Raw genomic sequence first — 23,776 nt, 5'->3', positions numbered from 1 at the left:
AGGCGCTATCAAAAGAGGTTCTATGGAGATACCAAGTAACTCTATGTGGCTTGGTGATTCATCCCTTGGGGCTTCGAATGTTGAAGCCGACGGGCAGGGATCAAAGATAAGCATCTATCCACCCATGACTCTACCCAGTCATCCACTCAGCAATCACCCATCCCTTGCTTGCATTCCCCACGAAGGCGAATCATCTTACTAATGTATGGAATATCGCCAGGTAAAAAGGAAGTGGGCAATAGCACCAGACGAGACCTACAAGGGAGACACGCGCCTTGACCAGCTCTACGTCGGCCGTAGCTCTCCAACGCCTGGTATCGCCTGGCCGTCCGTGGCGAAGCTTGTCCCTCCCCAGTCTCGGAAAAGCTGGACTGGCTTCGACATGGAACATACCAGCATGGCCCCAAAAGTTCCCTTCTCTCCCGATGTGATATGTGCGTAGCCATACTCTATCTGACCGGCTGGTGTCTTACAAATGTACAAAAGGTGGAGCAAGGAAGATGATATCCCTAGCTGTGTTACGGCCGATAATTACGATATGAAATTGAGACACACGGCGACTGATACTTTTTCTTTTTTTAGTGTTATTTGCCCATGGTAATGTTCGAGACTGCTCCAAGTTTCATGCCGCCTCTATCTCTGAATAGTAGGTGGGCCATCGCACAAAAGAAACCTTCCCCATCGTCTCATAGAAAGTTCAGAGGCGTCCGCTTGCAATCTCCACGGGGGTCCCATGATTGGGTATCGAAATAAATCCCTCTCTGTATCTATTTCTCCGGCTTGTGGTAGAGGAGGTCATCTTGTCTCGGCTTGTGTTCCCGTCCAAATGTCCTGTGGTCCATGATTGACGCCTGGTATTGACATCAATATCTCTTGACACTATACTCTAGACATCCATTCCCAGGCATTCTTCTACCTTTTCTTATGTTATGTTTGATGCCTATTGGATATGAGGGGAACTACTATATCTGGACAACTAACTAGTACGGATGGAAATACAAAAAGTGTAAGCATATAACCCCAGATCAGAGCACCGGCGCTGCAATAGCCATCTATGAACTATTTATCATCCACCAGTGAATTTCGCTGATAGCAGATGGACTTTGGAACACCAAGTAAAAGTCCTGAGCATTCTAACCCCCAGGTCTCAGATAGGATAGCACGGCATCATTAATCTTTTACAAAAGGCCCCTCATGCTAAAACATCAATGTACTTTTTGTTTCTACCATCTGGCTGCGACTTTTTGCCACCCAGGCTGGTCCGCCCTTTGCCAATGACGAACACATTGACTCTTCTATTATAACGGCGATATCTCGGTTCACTTCCTCTGCATGCAGGATTGGGCTTTTATCTGTAGTACGGAGTACCAGTACCTACTATGTGTTGAACTACCCACTTGCTACCTCGTATTACTAGATAGATGCTATATTACTGTGTCGACCCAAACTTCCGGAGGATCACGAACTCTAAGTCATGTCTTAGACCAATACCAAATTGTGTGACACGGATATGGAGAAGGCAGCCCGAGAAAGGGGCAAAATATTGCCGCGTTTCAGCTTGCTTGTAGACTTTCTCTGCAATTCACCCCACGCCCGTGGCCATCTCCAGTGTAACCCTTGTTAATATCGGGTGTTTGTCTTCCCCATTACACTGCCTGGGGATCTCTATGCTGGCCCTACTTGCGCCTCGATTCAGACAGAAATCGCCAAAAGGTTGTCTGCGGCGGAACAGAGATAAAAAGTCGATTATGTCCCGTCTCACACAAATCTTTCACACACTGCTCGCCAAATGTCAAGCCATTGGAATCTCAAAGAGCCGCAGTTATGCCCGAGGAAGTCGAGAATACTGTCGTCCCAGAAACAATAGGTGGTGTTCTTGGTGAGAAGAGCGACGTATGTATCTCTTATGCTTCTATAATTCTATACTTCTATTATCACTGACATCATCACTTGCTTTCCCCTTCTTTTTCCCCATTACCCACCTATATAGCACATACCTTGAGACGATTAACCAACATCTCTTACTTTAATAGGCTTACAACGATTCCAATGAAGTCCCGTGTCTTACAGGCGAGGATCAAGCTGCAGAGCGTGACCTCCATGTCACCGATGATGACTTGCTAGAGGCTAAAGAGCTTGCAGCAACATACAATCTTGAAGAAGTGCGAGATGTAGGTGACCCATCATGCGATATTATTACTTTACGAAGCATTGACCTAACTCTGTTTGATTAGATCCTCAACACCTTTTATCGTCTTCACAAAAGAGACCCTAATTTCCCCTTGGATGTCATTGAGAAAATTGAAGATTTTCTTCGTAAGTTGCTATAATACCTTCTCTCTGTCCACATTTACCCTGTGACGCAACTTCTAAGTCGTTGCGTTTAGAAAATGATGGGATCTTTGCACAGCCTGAAAAGTACGAGCAGCAAATCTCTGAAATGAAGATCCAAGCTGCTCTCATCGTCAACAATAGCCCTTACGCCGAAGTCAGGAGCGTTGTTTCCCCTCACGATGACCCGACGATGCCATGTTCGACAATTCGAGCTTGGGTCCTGGGGATTCTGTTTTCTGGTGGCATTGCATTTATCAACGGCTTCTTTGGCATACGACAGCCTGCCATTATCGTCACGTCCAATGTCCCCCAGTTATTGGCGTATCCCCTAGGAAAACTACTGGAATGGTTACTGCCTGATGTAGGCATCACGCTATTCGGGGTCCGGCACAGCTTAAACCCCGGACCTTTCAATAAGAAGGAGCATATGCTCGTCACATTGATGGCCAGTATTGCAAAAAGCTCACCATACACTGACCACATCATCTGGATCCAAATTCTCCCGCAATTCTTCAATCAGCCTTGGGCCATCAATTATGGCTACCGAATTCTTATTGCCCTGTCGAGTAACTTCATCGGCTACAGTCTTGCTGGAATCTGCCGAAGGTTTCTGGTGTATCCATCATATTGTGTATGGCCGCAGGCTCTTGTTACCATTGCCCTGAATAGTGCTTTCCACGACGAGGGAAATTCCGCCGTTCTAGGTCCATTCGGCAAAATATGGCGAATGTCGAGATTCAAATTCTTCCTCTATGCATTCATATTCATGTTCATCTACTTTTGGTTCCCCAACTACATCTTCGGAGCTCTTAGCCTTTTCAGCTGGATGACTTGGATCGCCCCGAATAATGCCAGATTGAATCACATCACGGGTGCGGTCAACGGCCTCGGCATCAACCCCGTGACTACCTTTGACTGGAATGTCATGACGTCTAATATCGATCCTCTTATGGTACCGTTCTTCAGTACTTTCAATCTTTTCATGGGCATGTTTTTATCCATGTTTATCATTATCGCAATGTATTACACAAACACGTACAACACTGCTTATCTACCAATCAACTCGAACCAGCCATACGATCACTTTGGTAAGCGATATAACGTTACTTCCATCCTCGATGAGCGTGGTATAATCGACACCGAGAAGTATCAAGCGTATTCACCGCCATACCTGTCTGCTAGCAACATCACAATTTACATGTTCTACTTTAGCACCTATACCGCCGCTTTAGTCTACGGCTTCCTCTACCACCGAATGGAGATTATGATAGGGCTCAAAGACATTTTTAACAGCTTCCGCCCTTCTAAAAAGGGTAAAGTTGAAAAGTCACAGGTCCTTGATGTTCATAACCGTCTGATGAAGAAGTACCGGGAAGTTCCAGAGTGGTGGTACATGATTGTGCTTGTTATATCCTGTGCTCTTGGCTGTGCGGCAATTGCTCACTGGCCAACCCATACGAGCCCTGTTGTTGTATTCTACGGCATCGCTCTATGTCTAGTGTTCATGGTCCCTACCGGAATTATTTACGCCATGACTGGCGTTGAGATAACGTTGAATGTTCTGGCCGAGTTGATTGGTGGATCGTTTGTGCAAGGCAATGCCCTTGCCATGTGTTTCTTCAAGACATACGGCTACGTTACCTGTTCTCACGCTTTATCCTTTAGCAACGACCTCAAGATTGCCCATTACGTCAAAATACCGCCTCGATTCACCTTCTTTGCACAGATGGTGCCGACACTGGTCTCGACATTTGTCTGCGTCGGCATAGTCTCGTACCAAGTCCACCTGAAGGACATCTGTACCGACCAGGCACCGTTCAAACTCACATGCCCCTTTGAAAACTCATTCTTCACTGCTGCCGTTCTCTGGGGTACTGTCGGCCCCAAAAGACTCTGGGGCGTGGGCGGCCAATACTCGGAGACACTCATTGGATTCCCGCTTGGTATCGCCGTGGTGGTAATATTCTGGCTCTTGGGCAAGTATTTCCCCAGAAACCGCGTGATTCGCGCGACACATCCCGTCGCTCTTTTGAATGGAGCCCTTTACTGGGCGCCATACAATCTTTGCTATACTTGGCCGGCTGTGCCCGTTGCGTATATCTCCTGGATCTATGTCAAGAAGCGATTCTTGGCTCTGTGGTCCAAGGTAAGCAAGACACTTGTCATATCCCCATGCCGCGCGCTACATAGAGCTTGCTAACTATCCATCTTTTTGTAGTACAACTTTGTTCTATCTGCCGCCTTCTCTGCCGGCGTCGCCATCTCGGCCACCATCCAATTCTTCTCACTCACGTACCAGGGCATCACGCTCGACTGGTGGGGAAATAGTGCGGTATACATGGGGTGCGAAGGCACAGCCTGCCCTCTTAAAAAGCTGCCTGAGGGACAGTTTTTTGGACCTGCACCTGGCCATTACAACTGAGTTGTTTTGCTCTGGTCAAAAGGGAAGAAGGGGAAGAAGTTCCAGAGAGACGAGGATTTCTCGCCTTATTTTTCTTGAAGAATTTTATAGTGATATCCCTGGTTTCCACAGCTAATGAATTTATATATAGGGAGCACCCCAAGTTTGCTATCCACAATCCCGCGTCTCAAATTGGAAGATACTTGATAGGAAACGATGATAGCAGATACTAGAGGATAAAATTGGAAGATACTTGATAGGAAACGATGAAAGCAGATACTAGAGGAATATGTCCATAGTAGCAGAAAGTAGCGATAATAGCAGAAAGTAGCGATAATAGCAGAAAGTAGCGATAATAGCAGAAAGTAGCGATAATAGCAGAAAGTAGCGATAATAGCAGAAAGTAGCGATAATAGCAGAAAGTAGCGATAATAGCAGAGAGTAGCGATGGTAGTATAGCAACGTATGTATACATAGTTTGATATATAAACAATTATTGCATTCAAAATGCCATTTCGCCCGGTCAAAGGAAAAAAAACATCGTAATCCTCACTCAACTCAACTGAATTCGTCATCAACGGATCCTGGCTCCCACCAAACAAAATTCCCAAGTATGGGGTCAGACACTCGCCGTTGTTGGTCTGCTGTTACATTCTGCGAGATTCCCATGAGAGTAGCCATGCGAACCAACATCATGTCCGGCATCTGCCGAGGTTCCAAACAGGGGTTGACATGCATGATACGCCTAATGTTTGGAGCAATTACGGAGTAGACAGACCCTCAATGACTCGCCACTAACAGACCAAAAAAAAACCCCGAAGCTGCATATTAGCGTAATTACGGATGCTGACTCTTTTGAACAAACGAACATGGTTGATTTTACAGAGCGAGTTACATGCATGTTTAAGCATAGCATTACATTCAAATAACCTTGATTTTACTTCTCGGTGTATTAATATCCCGCGAGTTTCTTGGTCATGGGCAGAGTTTACTTTTGGACGGGCGCTTCGCAGCTTGAGTCGTGCTAGCTCCGGGTTTAGGTCTCATCGTTACTCCACGCACGATTCTACAGGTTTTTCCTTTTCCCTTCTCTCTTTTCATGTATTGCCTTTTATGGCCTGACGGTTCATGGTATATTGTAATTGATTTGTGCTCACGGCGAGCTTTCAAGTCACAGTGACATTTAAAGAGCAGTAGAAGAGCAAGTGGCAAAAGATGCGGGACTGTTTCGGACTGCGCCATGTCAAGCAATAGCGCCGTAACACAGCCAGCCCAGAAAAGGGGCACAAGTCGTGATAGATGTTCGTAAAGCAGGCAATGTCATCAAGTCGCCCAGGAGAGGCAAATACTGTACCAAATCAGGCAGCGAGTAGGCCATTTTCGAGGTCCCTGAGCCCAACCGTCCACTGAATCCAGGGCCCCGTGGCTCGGCGATTGCCTGAATGGGCTCGAGTTAGTGCCGTCTCATCTTGGGACCCGGAGGCGACGGACAAACTGGAGCCACTTGGCCCAGGCCTTGGGTTTGGTTAAAAAAGGGCGCCGTCACCGTTGGAAAACGCGCTTCTGGATTTTTGCCAGACAACTCCTCGTTGCCAGTCGCTCGCTCAATCGTCAAGATCGCTCCCGTGATCGTCCATTCTTTCGTTTGCCGCTAAAACTCAGGCCAGGCCATTGAATCCATTGTCAGCATCAATTTCCCTTGAAGTTCAATCCTCAAAGTCCCACCATGGCTGTTCGATCTCTTGTCGCGACTCTCCTTTTGGCCTCCGCGGCCTTGGGCAAGACTGACCTTGCCGGCTGCACTTACACCGACATCGTCGTCAGGCCCACTGACCGACCTGCCTACGATGCCTATGCCAGCCGCATCTGGTACGTTCCCGGCACTGGCGAGCTCTGCGACTTCCTGGACTGCGGTGGCGGCCGAGCTCCCCCCAAGACCGATGTCCCCGGCTGCCCTCTGTACTCCGGCACCGCGACCTACTCGCCCAGCTACCTCAACCTCCAGACCAAGGCTGCGGCTGCTGGTGAGGGTCAGGCCACTGCCACCGGCTCATCTGGCGCCACAACTACCGGCGAGTCCCAGGTGACGAGCAAGGCCACTACCGCCCCGGCCACGACCGCTCCGGCCACGACCTTGGAGACGACTGTGTCCAAGACGGCCTCTGAGACCGAGTCGGCTGCTCAGACCACCGCCGCCCCCGTCAAGTCGAGCGCCTCAAGCTCATCCACAGTGACCGCTTCCCAGGGCCTGACCACCGGTGCCCCTGGCCGTAACGGCACCGTCACTGGCGCTCACCCAACCAGCACATTTACCACCAACGGCGCCGCTCCCACTGCTGTTGCCATTCTTGGATCCTGCCTGATTGCTGGTGTTGCGGCCTGTGTTGGAATGCTGTAAGGAGATGGCATGTGTTGTCTGCTTGTGAAGGAAATTCCATCACGAGGGCCAAGTCATGTAGAGAAGGAGATGGAGATGGAGGTAGAGATGGATGGGATGGGAATCAATATTCAAGGAAACCCTTCCGTGGGGACTGTTTGACAATATCTGCCTTGCCCTGCACTTGGAAGTGACGCCAATGCAAATGTGCACCAGTGATGTATCGATGTGGTTATGACGTGTAGGTCTGTGTATGTGTTTGAATGCCTGTGAATGAAATCAGCCAATGAATGCGAGTTGCTGTCATCAATGCAAATCGTGATGCAAGTACCTCGTATTTCGTAGTAACAACAGCAAAACCGGAATTATGGATAAACCGAGACATTATGTAAGACAGCATCACGCGCTCCCAATAAGGCTAGCCCCATCACATCACACCAGCTACTGCGCAGTAGATGAGATCTCCCTTTTGAATCTCCCGAGCTGCTCCTCTGCTAAACCACAAGAGGCGCATCTCGTGCAAAGTATCGAAGCGGTGACTGTTAGGGGCTGCGACAAGCCATGCCGTCATACATATCGTCGGAAGAAGAGGCCGCATCCAATTAAGGGGCTGTCGCTGCCTTATCGCGCTGGCAGGTCGTGCAAATAACATTCATACGAGTAACAAACATGCATCTGCAGCTTCAGCTCACCGACCTTCTCAACCCTGAGCAAGGGGCCAGCACAAGGACGCGAGACGAGACAGCAAACACGGACGAAAGCGACAGATAGGTACTCGTACTCGTAGGTCCCTTGCGATATTAAAACCCGTGCGGGCCATCCTCTGTCAAGTCCCGAGGCTTCTCGACCAAGCAAAAGAAGCAAACCAAATCCATGCAGCTTTCTGCGACATCTTATCAACTCGCTCCCCTCACGCCGACAGCCGTATGCGTCGCTAGCCTCTCATTTTCTACCGTTAATCCCCCCTTCCGGTATCTATTCAGTGGTGTCCACCCATGCCGTCAGACCGGTTCGGTAACGCGGTGAAACCCCACACTCCAGCCGGCGTCATCCGCCACCCAAAAGTCCAAGATGCTTGGAGCTTGTGCTGCCAACGACACACCATGAGTATGTAATTATTGCCTAAGAGTTACCCTGTCAGGAAACCATGGCGGTCATGCTACTGGCGGTTGGAGATGCGCGATCTTGTCACGCCTGGTTTGCGAGGCCAGAGTGCCGGGCTCGCCAATGGGCGGTCCGCTGGCTCATCCGGGGGCGGTGTCCATGTGCTGGCTAGCAAACTGAATCGGAGAAGAGAAGTAGAGAAGAAAAGAAGAACAAAGGGCAGAAGAAGGATTCACACGTAATTTCGTATGAGCAACAGGGTCGTCAATCGCAGTACCAGGGCAGTATGCCGTCTCTCGTCTATCGGCCGGAGCAACAGCATCATCACAGGCACAGAGTCCGGAACTACCGCGACCTTCCTCATCCGACTCCGTGCGACCCGCTTCTCCGCCGTTTGACTTGTTTTGCAGCTTGTCTTGAGAATTAAACGCGATCGCCAGCCAGTTAGTGCCAGGCCCACGCAACACGCATCCAATGGGCCCAGAGCCGCCGTCCGAAGCAGTAAGTGCGTGCGTTGCGTGCGCCGCGACGGCTCCGGCGCTGTGCACCTGACCTCGTTCGTTGGGCACTCGTCAATAACACCGTAAAAGAGAGACAATCAATGGATAACGTAAAGGTCCAGATGACACCCTGGTCCATCGCTCCAAAGGGCCGTAGCTAACCGGCTAGTAAACGCCACAGGATTGGCTCGCGATGGAGGTAGCATGTATGGGTCATGGAGCTCCCCCGTGTTTCTAATCTTGGCCATCTATCTAGGTGCTGGCTGGGGGGAATAAAAGAAGCAGGGTGGAAGGCGGGAAGACGGGGAATCTGAAAGCGCCAGGGGGTCCATTGAGAAATAGGATGAGCCGGGGTCAAACTCTCGTCCGCCCAAGTAGACATATATCGTACTCCTGCCGCGCTGCCATCTCCCCCGTCTCCTTCCCACCTTGACCCTCGAAACATCTGTACGCTGTTGAAGAAGAAAAGAAGCAGAAAAGAACAAGTATCAGTACATAAACTACCCAGCCTAGCAAACCCAAGAAGCAAAAGACACACAGACAGCAACCATGGGCTCTCTCGTTTCCTCAATGGGTTCCCAATCCTCAAAGAGCTCCAAGGCCACCAATCCCGAGGGCAAGCCACGGTACTGGTACCGAGACAACTTCTTCCTCACAAACGACAAGGCGTATCTCGAGCCCCAGGCCGTCAATGCCGTCTTCGAATCAGACCTCATGTGGTGGAACGACCCGCTGCCAGAGCAGCAGATGCGCAAGATGCTGTCCAATTGCATGACGATGAGCATATATCATGTCCCCGAGTCGGAGAAACAGATGCAGAGTTCGTCACCCCCATTCTATTTGCCATTCCAGTTGGATGAAATCGTCGCTCGTGGATGAAACACACGGAACCATTTCTTCCACCACTCTCCTGTAGAGTAGAGTATTCAAGCTAACGGCCTCTTCTTTCAACGTGAACAGACAACGGAGCTCCGCGAAGACCATATGGCTCCGATGTAAAACTCGTCGGCCTTGCTCGTGTCGTAACCGACTACGTCACATTCGCCTATCTCACCGACGTCTTCATCATCGAGGAGTTCCAGAGACGCGGACTCGCCAGTTGGATGATGCAAGGCCTCAAAGAAATCGTCGACGAATGGCCCAACCTGCGAGGCCTCGTCCTCATGACACATGACCAGTCCGCCGCCAAAATGTACCAGCGCGAGCTGAAAGCCCTTGACTGGGACCAAGGTCCATCTGCGGGCTTGGTGCTGCTGGAGATGCCGGGCGGCGGAGTCAAGGACATCCCAGAGGATCACAAATGAGACTAGAGCTTCTTACTTTGTCTTGTCTTGTTTCCCCCATTCTTCTTCTTCTTTTTTTTTTTTTTTTATTGTCGCGTGTTTCAGCATTGCATAGTCTCGATCGACAGTCATCGACGAGGCACGGTTAGCTTTTGCATCTTGGGTTTTCTGGGATATTATTGGTTTTTTCTTTCTTTCTTCTCTCTCTTTTATACCTCCCCATGTGTGTCTCTACCTGGTAGTTTTAGATTGGCCAGCCCGCATCTCGAGAGCTCTCTTGTAAGGCGGCGCAATAGGAGGCTGGACGGGATCTAGCGAGACATAGTCTTCAGGCAACTGGTAGGAAGCGTCGGAGTCAAAAGCTGATAGATCGCCGCAAGCGATAAAAGGTGCAATCCATCTTGCTCCATTCTCCTTATGGTTGCCCTCCGTCTCGTCGTAAACTTCCACCTCTGTGATTCCGCCCTCGTGTGATGTCGCTGGCGCTGATTTGACGCTGCAGTCCCATGTCCCCCTGTTTGACTGCATGGTTGCTTCAGCGACAATGGGTAGCTGCATATCCCGCTCCTTCACCAGCCTATCCAATCGCTGCCCTACCCCGAGCGGCTCCTCCAGGCTTGCATGGAAACCCGCCGGCGGCCGGAAGTTCAGGCACACGATGAACGCCTCGACACTGCTCGCCCTGCTACTCCTGGGCTTCGCCACAATGACCTTTTCGAAGAATATCTTGAGTTGCGCGTATAGGATGTCCACGTTCCTTCCCCGGAAGATCTTGGCGACAAACTTGCCGCCCGGCTTCAGCACGCAAAGCGCAAGATTAAGCGCCGCGAAGAGGAGCTGTGATTGGACATAAATATCGAGGTCGTGCAGGCCCGTGACGTCGGGGGCGCCATCGCTGAGGACGAGGTCGACAGGGTGCTGCGCCTGTGTCCCTGCTGCGGTTGCAGGATCGTAAGACGGGTCGAGGGCAGAGAGGAGGAGAGGGACCGTTGCAGGATGCGTAATGTCTGCTCTAAGAGTTGTGATTCCCGCGAGGGGAGAAATAGGCTGGAGATCGATGGAGACGATTTTGACGTCTGGGTTGGCTGCTGTTGTTTCCACTCCGTTTTGCGCGGCATCATGGCTCGTCTCTTTTTCTATAGCCTCCTTCTGCTCAGCTGTGAAGGCCTCGGGGAAGACGCCGAGCATCTGCTGGCGGACTTTGGCGTCGCGATCCTGCCATGCCGAGCGGCCAAACTTCTCGCCCTTGATGAGCACGCGCGAGAGGACTTGCGACCAGGAGCCCGGGGCGGCGCAAAGATCGACGACGCGGGAGACGTTTGAGAAGAGGTCGAATTCTATGACACGAAGCTTGTTTCAGCGTCACGGCCCACGCAATTGGGAGTCTTGTACTCCCAAGGATGAAGGGATCGAGGGGCAGTACCTTCGTCAAGCTGCAGAAGCTTGAACGCACTTCTTGCGCGCCAGCCTTGCTCTTTGGCGAGCCGGTAGTAGGCGTCGCGCTTGTCTTTGGAGGATTTTCCCATTACAGGTATATGTATTATTTCTCTTCTTCTTTTTTGAAACTGAGAAGAATATGGGACGTGGTTGGAGAATCTTTATGCAGACGAAATATTGGATGTGCAACTTTTTTCTGCCCCGCGATGTCACTTTTTGGTGTACCTTTGTGGCATGGTGGGGGTGGATCTTTCCTGGCATGTGAGTGTGAGTCTACCCTGTATCAGGAGAAGAAAATCCCATCATAGTTCCTCATAAAGAGAATAAACCTATAGCCATCTGTTACTTAAATTAAAACGAATATTTTATAACTTAATCTTCTATCACCATTCTATCTAGTAGCCGAGCAGCACAACAATGATAGATGAGCACTTGTCTTCCCGTCATGGTGAGATGACCAACCGCTAAAACTAGTATTAATCGCAGAACTCTTGCATCTATTATGATAAAAGCACCCCTAAACGCTATAACGAAGCTCTTTCATCTTCTAAACAACTCCAAATTCGCCCCCAACAACGTCCAAAGCCTCCCTCAAAAGCGCCAGGACCTTTTCGTCGCCCTGCACCCTCAGTGCCTTCACAATCAAGGGGTACAGCCTCAGCAAGTGTTTTCTGGCTTCGCTTTGTGCCCCCTCAAGAGGGGGTATCGCCTCGCTCAGGCTCTGCAGACTAACCAGCTTTTGCAACGTCCAGAGCAATTCCTTCCTCTGGCTCAGAGGCTGCGGCATCTTGCCTCGGAGCGGCTGATCAGATACATACGCCCGAAGCGTCAACGCACATCGCAGAATCAGGAATGGGGCTGCGGTGCACGCAATGCGAGTTCTTGAAGCAGAATGATCCTCCATGGGCTTGGCAGCAGACGGCTTATGGGCAGCCGGCACGTCTGTTGAGATGAGCAAGAAAAGCTCCTCGAAGGCGACGTAGGCCATCTTTGTACGCTGCGTCGGTGGGACGGAAATTGTGAGTCCGGTCCGTGGCTGGTAAAGCTTAGAAAGACCGGCTCCTCCATCGTGAATGACGGCATTGTCGGCCGATGGAGGTTCATGAATGATTGATGTCTTGAACAGACTCCTAGTATATGCGCCTCGAGTCTCCTCCTTTACCTTTTCTGATCCCATTGACGGGATAATCAGTTCTACCAACTTGTGGAGCCATGCAATATCTGCCGCTTCATCTTCCGCAATGCTTGTTCCAGGGGGTGGATTGCCGCAATCTGCACTCATAATACCATCCGCAATCTCGGCAATTAGCTGCCAAATGCCTTGGATTGTATCCGTGGGTATGTTTAGATCGTCAAGCTTTGACAAAGTCGCCTCTATGATTACCAAAGCTGTTGAGGTCGCTAGCTTCCAGGGTTGGACTGACCTCGTAGTAATGGGGAACTGATATTTGAGAGCAATAGGTCTGAGAAGGGCAGATAAAGCTGCGCTAATTGACCCGCTCGTATAGATATCAGTATCGGTTGAGTGGCTCACCACGAGGCCCTCCAACATTTGCATACTGGCTTTCGACATTGCAACATATGTCCTTTTTGAAGGAGGCTGAGATTCATAATCTTGGTCGTAAGCCAAAGTAACAAACTCAGAGACCTGCTTGATCAATGCCGATGGAACGCCGCCAATGTCAGTTCGAATCATTTTCACGGCATCCAACACCTGTGACTGAAGCTGCGTCAGATTGTCAATATCTGTAGCATAACTTCCCACGGATGCTTCCTCAACGGTATGACGCAGTAAGCCAAGGATTCGCTGGACTCTCTCCACCGTTATATCAGACTTGATTAGCCTGTAAACTTCACGAAGAGCGGCCACGTAGGCAGTTAGACAATTTTGGTTGTCTTGAGCTTTTCCGCTGAGGGATTTTGTGATTGGGATACCTCGGGACCACAAGTCCCACGCGAACCTGACTGTTGTCTCGTTGAAGATGGGCTTTTCCTCATTTCCTGACTGAGATAGCACATGCCCTAAGGTCTTAAAAGTTGCCGTATTGATATCAAGGACCTTGAAATCAAGCAACGTAGCTAGATGCCCAAGCAGCTCATTCCAGAGCTCGTTAAAAGATGAGTGCGCTGTAAGTACTTCAAGGTTGTTCCCGAGCAAAGTTGATATGCCATTCAGCACAACGACTGCAGTATCATGCCACTCAGTCCTATCGCTTTCATCCACTTCTTCGTCCTGAGTGGTTCTCAGCTCTTCTTCAAGAGAGGCCAACAGCTTGAAAACCACAGATTTGATGCATATTGACCATGCTTCAGGGCTGAGCCTCTCGCCGTAGGCATCAAAGATGCGGAGGAGAGTTTGAATCGCCGTGTTACGAAGCTCAACTCTGTCATCAGAAGCGACAGCCGTGAGCCTTAATAGCAACAGCATCCACAACGCTGCGTCGGATCCTCGGCTGCCGTGATCTGCTGCCAGGTGCTCTAGCGCGTCTACTTCAGCATCTTGGAACAAGTCGATCGTAATATCAAGCGACTTGTCCTTGCCAGATAGAAAGTCGGAAAGAGCCCAGAAAAAGGTCACGGTCTAAGATAAAGTTCCCATTAGCAATATGATCAATGAGCTCTAATAAGCCAAGTCTTACCGTCAGTGCAATGTTGAGATCGTCATCTTGAGAGCAGAATTTGTAAAGCGTGTCGACCAAAATTAAGAAACAAGAGTTGGGTAATGAAGGTAGGAAATCCGAGCAGATCAGCTGAAGTGAGCTAAAAGAAGACCGTACAAGCTTCGACGATCGTGTACCGAGGTTTCGAGCACTGATGGTTGATTCGTGATCCTCCAAATCAGTTTCTTTTGTTGTAAAAACGCTTCCAATAATGTCAAACGTTACGTCCCAGCCGCTGACGAGAGTTTGCCCGCAGTCCTCGATAACGCCTCGCAAACCGTCAAGAATAATTCTATGAATATCAATATCGGTCGTAGCATTTGCAACAGAGATGTCCCGACCACCCTTCTGTAAAGGTTTCAACGAGTCTCGAAGGGCACCCAATAACCGAAGTTGAATCGTTCCGCGAATATCGGGTGGGAGGGTACCTGCAGCGTTAGCCGCTTCGAGCACCAGCTTAGCCAGGATCTCAGAGGCTCTTGTTCTGACTGATGCACTGATAGGACTCGAGTCTAACATCTGAATTAGCTTGTTCACCAACAGATCCCAGCCTGACTCCTTCGGATCATATGCCAACAGCCGCTCTAGATTAATCATGGCAATTTCTCCAAGTTTTGCTAGCGCAAACTGAAGTTCTTGATTGGATGCTGTCGACTGGCCAGAGAAGCTAAGTACCCGCCGATGTTGACCAGATGAGCTTCTCGCGTGCTGGCCCTGCCTTGTTTGCTCTTTGTTGTCTGTATTAGAATTTGCCTCGCCTTCATCTGGTAGCAAGCCGCATATGGCCTGAACCACTTCCACGAAAGACTCATTGGGGAAGTCAATGCTACTTTCAATTAGTCTGGACGCAGCTGTTTCAACAGATCGGACTTCGCTGCCGAAATTGGCCATGAGGGAATTCGCTTCTGATTCACTTTGATAATCCTGCCCGCCGCGACTTATAGATTGGGTTCTCCCGGGAGCCTTCCCCGTAACATAGAGCACAAAGTCTGCCTGTTGTAAAGTCTCAAGTATGATGCCCCAAGCAAGTCCAAGCGTCGGACCAAGGGCAATACCTAGATTAAGCAGGGCTCGCAGACAGAGGAGGTTCCGTGTATTTAGAGTTATCGATGCATCCATAGGCCCTTGCCGCTGTCTTTCCGTAGGGCTAGACACTTGCGTCAAGTTTTCGACGCTCAAGAGGCCTCGAGCATTGCTGAAAACGCTATTCGATGTTTCCGTCGGAGTAGTGGCTATAGATCGCGACTGCCCAGCGTTGAAGCACGCACTTAAAACATTGGGAGGCACTGCAGCTTTTCCAAGAGTAGACAAAAAGGCGTCTCGTGGCGTTGGGAGTTGCAATAATCCTGCCACATGAGCAAATCTCTGGAATGCTCGAACCAAGCCGTGGTAATACTCTGAATCCAAGGCAGCATATAAAAAGGTTGAGCAAGTTGCCAGGATAGCTGGCCAACACTCATTGACGATGTTAGAACACACCTTGACTTCGGAATAGGCAGGGTGATCTTCCAGTTCCAATGGATTGATTGGTACAGGGTTCTTCTTAAATGAGGCTGACCGCTCTCGCAAACCTCCGTGAGAAGGACCTTCAGCCTCCAGCTGAGATGGAGCAGGTGAGCTACGCCCCATATCCTGCTTTGAGGCCTTTTTCCGAGCTCGAGTCTCATTAGGGACTGTGAGCGGTAGAATAAACTTGGCAAGCCCATCTGATAGAGATGATAGACAAGCCAATATCAAACTGTAAATGTACGACTCAGGAATCGCTGGGGCCTCTGCTTTGTCCAGCTGATCTATACACGGAACTCGAACGGAGCTCCACGTTACGCTGATGCCAATATTGGAGGTCTCTGACCCAACAGAGCTGCTGATGATTCCAGTCACACTAGAAGCTTCGATCAATGCTTGGTCTGTAGACAAGCCAGAGCTACCAGATGGATCTGCGACCGGTATTGTAGATTGGTGACCTAGGCCAATGACTGCGGGCTTCTCAGTGCTGAGTCGAACGAAAGTCGCAATAAGTGTTTTAATGATGTCCTTCTCGCCCTCCTTTGCGTCGTACATGGCGAATATGCGACGCACAAGAGCATGTTCGGCAAATATGCCACGAAATACCTCCATGCATAACGCCCGCTTCCAGATGGTGGTATCTTGGTCCAAGAGGATTGTAAGAAGCGAAAGTGCATCACCACACTCTGAAGGTAAGATGCTGATATGGCGGCGCAATAGGGTATAGAGGATGCGAACGAGCCTCACAGTTGTGGCGAATGACGGTTTGCCCTTGAGTGCGCTCATCAAAAGAGGCATCACGCGATCGCGAAGAATATGGGCTTGTTCAGGGTGGCTGATAAAGACACTCGCGTGGTTTGTGATGACCGACTCAATGAGCTCTAGCCCGAATGTTTGTTGTAAGCCAGAGAAACGCAGGAATTCGGACCGCTGATTTTCTGTCAGGAGACATAGGTCATTGAATATCTAGCACTGTTAGCTTCAACGCTCAATGCATTTCTGGATGGATAAGTTGCTAACACGATAGGCATCTAACGCGGCTGCGCGGAGTTCTACTTTGCCGTCGGCCGATGGTGCCTCGCCTGCGATAGGGGCATCACCTCCATTCTCTATACAAGCGTCAGGATATGCATGCTGATGGCCGTATGAAAGAACTCACTATCTTCAGCGACTACTTTGTCAAAAACCGAAACGACAAGCTGCTGGAGAGTGGCAGCTGAGGTATTATTCACAATGGCATTCTTGCTACTTTGCAGGATGAAGCAGATATTCAGAGCAGTCACAAGAAGATTGCCATTCAAATCTGCAGAGTAGTTTTGCAACAGCGAAGGCAACGCTTGCAATATCTTTAATTGCACGTCAAGCCCAGCCGAGGATGCTTGCATCAACGCCTCCAAGACCTGGTTGAGCTTTGATCTGGGCAGCGCCTTGGCAACAATAAGCCTCTGCAGACAGACGATTGCAATGCCGGTGAACTTTGCATTCTTGGTGCCACACGCGATGATGAAGGGATTCACAAAGCTGGGCTTTTGCGAGAGCACTGGGGATTCAATGTCAACGAGATGTCACTTGGTCTTAGAAGGATCCACTGGCGCATACACTCAGGAGCTGCCGTTTCGGAGACATTGCCAAGGCTCTTCAGCTCTTCCAAAGATCTTTCGGCCGCCTAGAAGAGACAAGGAAGTGAGTTGATGCGCAAACAAAGGTCCCGGCTGAAGAATGAGTGCGTACTTGTCGAAGGTCATTGTGCTTCCTCTTGCTCTCCTGAATGAGATTAGCTAGCTCCGTGGCCAGAAGCTGCGTCGTCATCTTGGGTCCAGCCGAATAATCTGCCCATGGGCAATTAACGTACGGGCGCCGTTTATATCGCTTTCATACAGCTTCAGCGTCGTAATGATGAGGGAACACCGCGGTTTCATACTCCTCGCTCCAATCAGATCTCATTCATGACCGAGGACAGCGCATCAATAGTGTGTATAGGTGTTATGCTTGGTGCAGCATCAAGCCGGCAGAACTGGCTCACCGCCTTTCCGCTTATTGCCAGTTTAGTACTAGTTGCATGGGGACTAGCGCACGGGATACTCTTCTGGGCTATCGATGTATTAGATAGGTATTATACGGAGTACGGAGTACGGCTGCCTTCAATCCTCTTTGTGTACTGAAAATGTCATGCTGAAATATATATAATTAATTCAAATATCTTCTTATTTTTCCCCTTCCAGCTTAAATAGCTATAGCTTTATAATAATAGAATTTCCTGAATCATATAGCTGGTCATGTTATATACATGTACATATTGGTACCTACACGGAGAGAGCAGCCGTGAGTCACCCGCCAAGAATTTGCCTCATGTGTACATATTGCTCTCTGTCTTTTTATTGTGCTAAATATTCAAACATCGCAGTGTGCCCCTTGCGCCCAATATATTTCGTTTTCTGTAACCATAAGTCATCCAATCATCCCCTCGTCCGCTCCCTCAATCAAGTCTTATTGCAGCACTTGGTAGTTGCAGCATCGTTTGTGTGGGTTAGCCTGGTATGAAATACTCCCTCCAGCACTGAGACGCGCAGATCTGAGGCAGAACCTGCTCTGCGTAAAGGGCCTCAGCAGTTTAAGCAATGAAGAAGCTTCTGGTTGTACCCTAGATAGCCAGGACTTGTGTCGAATACCCATACGGAGATCAATCTAACCATCCTTGACAATTCGAAAAATACTTTCTCTCAAAAAAGGAATTTGGTGCACCTAATTATCCCAAGCATCGGTTGGTCGAGTATCCAATCGTCGCCATCCAAGACAAACAGCTTCAAAAAATATTAGCAGAGCTTTCAGAATCCGAAAATGTGCCTTCACATACTAAAGTGCTAAACCAATCAAATAATATCCATCTAGTCATTTTAGACGGGAACATTGGTGAAAAGGTATGACACCGATTCGCCATTGTGGGTTCGTCGAATAGCCTAAGAGAAGTTAACATCTATAAAAAAGGCGTATTCAGTAGAGATGAGCGTACCTCAGCAAGCGTGCCAGACACATCGATGACTTTGAGCTTAGGGCATCGCTCAGTTTTGTCGCCAACTACATCACATATGGTTAGGCTATAGATAATTGCACGAGGGGAATTTGATAAGACCTACGAGGGACAGCTAATTACATGTCAGTAATGCATTCATCAGAATAGAGAACAGTTTCATTCAAGGTCACTTACTGTTGGTGACGACAAGACCGGACAAATGAGAGTTGTTAATTGTGTCAATGGCAGTCCCGCTGAGGATGCCATGGGTGACAATAGCGAACACTTGGCGAGCACCGTGGTTGTTGAGGGTTTCCGCCGCCTTAGCCAGCTATTGTAACACCATTAGTTGCATGATTATGAGATTGGGAGATTGGTATAGTCACTTACAGTTCCACAGGTGTCGGCCATGTCATCCACAAGGATAGCCACCTTGTCCTGAACATCACCGACAAGCACCATGCGACCAACAACATTAGGTCGCGGGCGCTCCTTGTGGATCAGAGCAAATCCGGTGTTGAGACGGTCTGCAAGCGAGGTGGCGCGCTTCGCACCGCCAGCATCAGGAGAGACGATGACGCAGTTCTCAACGTCCAGATTCTCACTGATCCACCGCAGGACGGATGGCTCAGCATACAGGTTATCTACAGGAACATTGAAGAACCCCTGGATCTGTGAGGCATGCAGGTCCATAGTTATGATATGGTTCTAGCGCATGTTAGCTTCTTGATCAGAATCAAAAAGAGGCTGGTTTAACGCACGCAGCCGGACACCTGCAGCATGTTTGCAATCAGCCTAGCGCTGATGGGCGCACGGGACTTGTCCTTCTTGTCCTGGCGAGCGTAGGGGTAATTGGGAATGACGGCCGTGATACGTCTAGCAGAGGCAGTGCGGCAGGCGTGAATCATGATGAGCAGCTCCATGAGGCCATCGTTGACATCACCCGGCGCCGTCGACTGAAGGATGAAGACGTCTTCGTCTCTCACGGACTCTCCAATAGAAACACTAGTCTCCTGGTTGGAGTAGTTGAGGCTCATGGTGTTGGCGATATTGATGCCAAGTCTGCCGCAGAATCAGTCAAGTGACGATTGGCGCTATTTGTCTCATATCTCGTTCAACGACCATCTTGCGAGACATACCGACTAGCCACCAGAGCACTGAGCTCTGGGTGGGAGCTCCCAGAGATAAGCTTGATCTCGTTTGCCATTTGGTCCAGCATTGTTAATGAGGATATCAGAAGTCCCTTCTGCAGGAGAGAGAAAAAAAGTAAGAGAAAAAAAAAAGAGTGGGGACGAGGAGGATTGGGTGGTGTGCAGAGAAAAGAAGGATGAGTCTTAATTCTCGATATGATAGAATTAAAGAAGAAGCAAAATATGCTCGCTGCCGATGGTAGAAGGCGCCGTTATATGGGGTTTGAAGTTGAAATCTGTATGCCTCCCTGCTAAATTGACTTTTTTCGATGAAAGTTTGCACAGCTGAGACCGGTACCCAGTACCCAGTACATGAGTTACCTAACGCAAGAGTCATGACGCTTGGGGCAGTCATGTGACAGCCGGTTACGCCTCATTTGCACTGTACGAATTGCCGAGCGCCACTATAGAGATTGAGTGCGGAGTTTGAGCCTATCACGTAAATTAACCGCACAGTTACATCGACGATAACGAAGCTTCCTTTGAACCGCGAAATTCGGAAACATTCTTACCGGGGTGACGGAGACTAATGATGTGATAATTGATATTTCTCCTGAATTTTTTTTACAAGATCCTTCTCGTTTTATGATCTTTGACTCTGTAGACAACAGCAACTCGATGAGAAATATAAGATGCAAGCTGCAATTCGGAGCATGCCGTGAGATGTTCGGCAAAGATTCCATGACGGCACCGAATTGAATCCATCAAGAGTCAAATGACAGGCCAATTCATCGATGCTAGCTTTGGCTTTATCAGTTGAATATACAGTACTATTTACAGTGCTACGCAGGAGTATACAAGATATCTATATGTGCCTTTCTATTTTACAGGGCATAGTGTGTTGTCATAATTGCGTCTTTCGTCATGCAGTCTCAATCTCATCAACCTCCGCGGCCCAGCGCTACTGACATGATGGCTTGCTTTTCTCTACGCGAAGATTCACTGGATAGTCGCCCGTTGAGGATGCTCATCACGGCCACGGGCACGCGGCATTCGTCTTGGGCTCAACCGCTCGTGGTGCGGCTTTCCAAAGACCGTCGTATAGAGATGAGAGCGGTGGTTGATGATCCATCACCAAGGTTAAATCAGCTCATTATTACCATCCAAAATTCGCCCATAGCCCAGGAACAAGCCGGCCCAGAAGATGTATCTTCTAGGCGAACTGGGCTAAACATACACGACCTGGTCGAATGGGCCGATCTCTTAGTTTGTGTGCCGCTGGATGTCAAAAAAATTGAAGCTCTGTTAGCCGGCGAAGGTGACACTTTTCTTGATGACCTCCTGAGGAGCTGGAATGAGGGTCAGAAAGGTTGTATCATGGTTCCTGGAATGGACGACAACGCATGGTTAAATCCTCTAGTCCAGCAGCAATTGGGCGAAGTTCAGAGAAAGTGGCCCTGTATCCGTGTGATGCAGCCTATACTATGGCACTACGAAGATGCAGCGCATCCGCAGCAAGCAACGAACTGGAGTGGATTCAGAGACTTGCTAGATCTTATCCAAAATCAGGCCGATCTATTAAATCTCGGTCGGGATGGGGAGGCCACTACGGGGGTCATTGCCATATCCGACGATGATGCGCGAGCATCGCCAGGGCTACCATTCGAGTTATGGAGCAAAGTGTTAAGTTTCACGGGTGATTGGGAGCTGGCTGCTGCACTGGGTATCAGCACCAGTCTGCCCGTACCAACAGAATGGAATACCCGAGCCGAAGATTTGAGTGATCCTTTACTCATCTACTCACATGAGCTCGAGCGGACGGTCCTCACATGCAACACGGCTGCTATTTGTCGAAAGTTATCACAGGCACCAGCAGATTTTCAGATTTTACCAGTTCTGGTTGTGAAACTCGTCACACGATTCGCGTTAGTTGAAGTGCTCACTTTCCTCGAGAGCCACCATCCTCAGCTGTTCAAAGCATTTGATGGGGCTTTTCTTCCAACTAAAGCGTCTGCATATTATCCTCAGGTCAAAGTCTTAGACTATTGGAAGAATAGTCCTCATTTTCAAAGTCGGCATGTTTACGATACCGAGGCGATAGATGGCGCATCAAAGAATGGCCACGTGCATATACTACAGTGGTGGAAGCAATCGGAGTTACCGTTATTATATACCAAGGTCTCACTTGAACAAGCGAGCGGCAATGGCCTCATTTCGGTCCTTGAATGGTGGCGCGATGCTGCCGCCTTAGACCACAACATTGTCTTGAAGCCTGGCAGGTCGCTGTTATGGGCTGCGACGAAAGGCCAGCCAGATGTGCTGCGATGGTGGCATGCTTCTGGTATTCAAATGGGATACAGTGGTGGCGTGGCTTTTACAGCTAGTCGGTGGGGACATGTCCATGTCTTGGAGACCTGGCGAAAGCTGCAAGGCGATGACAATGTCGTATTTGATGCCGAGGAAGTCATATTCATCGCAACAGCTCGCCAGCACGTGGAAGCCCTCGAGTGGTGGCGCCAGTTTGCCCGGGGTATGCTCGATGGCATGAATGGGCGAGGAGTCAAAGTCAAGTTTCGAACGCGAAGAATCCAAGAGGCTGTTGAATCTGCTCCCAAGGCTCAAGAATGGTGGTTTCGTTATAGACTAAGTATTGGGAAGGATCAGGATTGGTGGCCTCTTTTCTTGCGTTTCTGAACATTACGACGGGTTACACCAGCATGATATCCTATTTAAACCATAATGGTGGACTTCAAAAAAATTTTTTTAAATTTTTTTTTAAATTTTTTTTTTAAATTTTTTTTTCATTTTTTTCATAAATGCTCTTATATGAAGACGTCGGGGGTAGTATCAGCACAAGGGGCATCGAGCCAGATTTTTAGGGGGTTTGTTGATCAAAGCGTTTGAGAGAGAGAGCTCAGACATGTAAGTACATGTATACCGCCGGTAGTAATGAAACTTGATGTTACCCCAGGACTTGTGATTTCGGATATTATAGCGCTGTTGTCTGTCAAAATTTTATGATTCCCCATTTTATCACATATCCTGGCATGTAACAGCTGTCAGATGTAGAACTAATGAGTCGAGGCACCTCGGTTTGTGGCGAGCGAGGACGCAAATAATGGACCAATTCCCACCGTAGCGGCCTCCACTCTGGGATTGAGTCATTCACGCAATGAATGCCCTGCACTCCGTACAGTATTCTGGCTTCCCTAAGACATCAGGCTACTAGAAATTAAAATGAGCTCGAGGGGCTAAGCTGTGGCTGACTGAGACTTGAGACCACACTGATCACATTGAACTCATGGCACAGTCTAAGGATCGTATAGACTAGCACTCTCCTCCGGATTTGTACAAGTACAGCAACAAAACAGAAAAGAAAAACAGGGCGAGTCCGACAAAAGGGAAAGACAGACAAAGATGCATGTTGTGAACGGACCAGTCAAAGGTACGTGCAGCAATAGATCGATCCCATTCCGGCAAGTCAGCGGGCTCCGCATTGAGCCGTAATTATTTGGACATGGATAAGGGGACGAATCACGCGCACGAACAGACAAGGAAAAAGAAAATGACGTCGGAGATGTACGAGTACGCGGTAGTGTCGGTGATAGACGACCAGATTGTTTTACTTTTGTTGCTGTCTTGTGGCAACGACTGAGATTCATGTCGATACAAGTGTTGACACAGATCCTGGGAGGTAGAATGAACCACGCCACACCTTTTCCCTTGAGGCGATGTCACCGGATTTTAAATTGGAGGCTTGGGTTGTAGAATGCTAGTACAAAACAATGAATGTTTCCTGTTTCAGTCGAACGGCAAAGGAAACGGGGTTAACGGCGGACAACCCGATCGTAGCGGGCTGAGGTTTGCGGGATGAAACATTGAACATTCAACTTACCAGGACAAACAAGCAGCCTCAACAATTGATGATGATGATGATGCATATATTTAGCATCAGCAATGCTTATCACGGCAGCCAGCAAGCGCTGACTATGTCATATCTTAGGCAGCTTGGCACCTGGTTGATGCATTTGATC

The 23,776-nt window shown here is 49.1% G+C and overlaps 8 protein-coding genes across 8 annotated transcripts; 4 read left to right on the top strand and 4 right to left on the bottom strand.

Moving 5' to 3' along the window:
- Positions 1-1,824: 1,824 nt before the first annotated feature.
- Positions 1,825-4,756, top strand: TRIVIDRAFT_61734 (uncharacterized protein; the record flags this gene model as incomplete). The annotated part of the gene is made up of 5 exons (XM_014103706.1): positions 1,825-1,893; positions 2,034-2,171; positions 2,235-2,316; positions 2,388-4,480; positions 4,553-4,756. 5 exons carry the CDS (start codon positions 1,825-1,827, stop codon positions 4,754-4,756), a joined length of 2,586 nt encoding a protein of 861 aa, XP_013959181.1.
- Positions 4,757-6,340: 1,584 nt separating this feature from the next.
- Positions 6,341-7,278, top strand: TRIVIDRAFT_110755 (uncharacterized protein; the record flags this gene model as incomplete). The annotated part of the gene is made up of 1 exon (XM_014103773.1): positions 6,341-7,278. One exon carries the CDS (start codon positions 6,462-6,464, stop codon positions 7,131-7,133), a length of 672 nt encoding a protein of 223 aa, XP_013959248.1.
- A 2,008-nt stretch (positions 7,279-9,286) lies between these two features.
- TRIVIDRAFT_145449 (uncharacterized protein) lies at positions 9,287-10,020 on the top strand (the record flags this gene model as incomplete). Its single annotated transcript, XM_014103705.1, has 2 exons — positions 9,287-9,540; positions 9,696-10,020. The coding sequence occupies 2 exons, from the start codon at positions 9,287-9,289 to the stop codon at positions 10,018-10,020; spliced, it is 579 nt and encodes a 192-aa protein (XP_013959180.1).
- Positions 10,021-10,230: 210 nt separating this feature from the next.
- Positions 10,231-11,525, bottom strand: TRIVIDRAFT_30659 (uncharacterized protein; the record flags this gene model as incomplete). The annotated part of the gene is made up of 2 exons (XM_014103704.1): positions 10,231-11,336; positions 11,423-11,525. 2 exons carry the CDS (start codon positions 11,523-11,525, stop codon positions 10,231-10,233), a joined length of 1,209 nt encoding a protein of 402 aa, XP_013959179.1.
- A 458-nt stretch (positions 11,526-11,983) lies between these two features.
- TRIVIDRAFT_146580 (uncharacterized protein) lies at positions 11,984-17,411 on the bottom strand (the record flags this gene model as incomplete). Its single annotated transcript, XM_014103703.1, has 6 exons — positions 11,984-14,017; positions 14,076-16,532; positions 16,623-16,711; positions 16,762-17,142; positions 17,202-17,268; positions 17,334-17,411. The coding sequence occupies 6 exons, from the start codon at positions 17,409-17,411 to the stop codon at positions 11,984-11,986; spliced, it is 5,106 nt and encodes a 1,701-aa protein (XP_013959178.1).
- Positions 17,412-17,837: 426 nt separating this feature from the next.
- TRIVIDRAFT_186107 (uncharacterized protein) lies at positions 17,838-18,663 on the bottom strand (the record flags this gene model as incomplete). The annotated part of the gene is made up of 3 exons (XM_014103702.1): positions 17,838-18,403; positions 18,457-18,559; positions 18,613-18,663. One exon carries the CDS (start codon positions 18,273-18,275, stop codon positions 18,090-18,092), a length of 186 nt encoding a protein of 61 aa, XP_013959177.1.
- Positions 18,497-19,831, bottom strand: TRIVIDRAFT_146596 (uncharacterized protein; the record flags this gene model as incomplete). Its single annotated transcript, XM_014103701.1, has 6 exons — positions 18,497-18,559; positions 18,613-18,677; positions 18,808-18,943; positions 19,003-19,320; positions 19,374-19,674; positions 19,752-19,831. The coding sequence occupies 6 exons, from the start codon at positions 19,829-19,831 to the stop codon at positions 18,497-18,499; spliced, it is 963 nt and encodes a 320-aa protein (XP_013959176.1).
- An 883-nt stretch (positions 19,832-20,714) lies between these two features.
- TRIVIDRAFT_145896 (uncharacterized protein) lies at positions 20,715-22,436 on the top strand (the record flags this gene model as incomplete). Its single annotated transcript, XM_014103700.1, has 1 exon — positions 20,715-22,436. One exon carries the CDS (start codon positions 20,715-20,717, stop codon positions 22,434-22,436), a length of 1,722 nt encoding a protein of 573 aa, XP_013959175.1.
- Positions 22,437-23,776: the final 1,340 nt, after the last annotated feature.

This window comes from Trichoderma virens, assembly GCF_000170995.1.
Source record: "Trichoderma virens Gv29-8 chromosome Unknown TRIVIscaffold_4, whole genome shotgun sequence".
NCBI lineage: Eukaryota > Fungi > Ascomycota > Sordariomycetes > Hypocreales > Hypocreaceae > Trichoderma > Trichoderma virens.
Note: the sequence above shows the minus strand (reverse complement) of the source record. Positions and strands in the feature narration are given on the sequence as shown.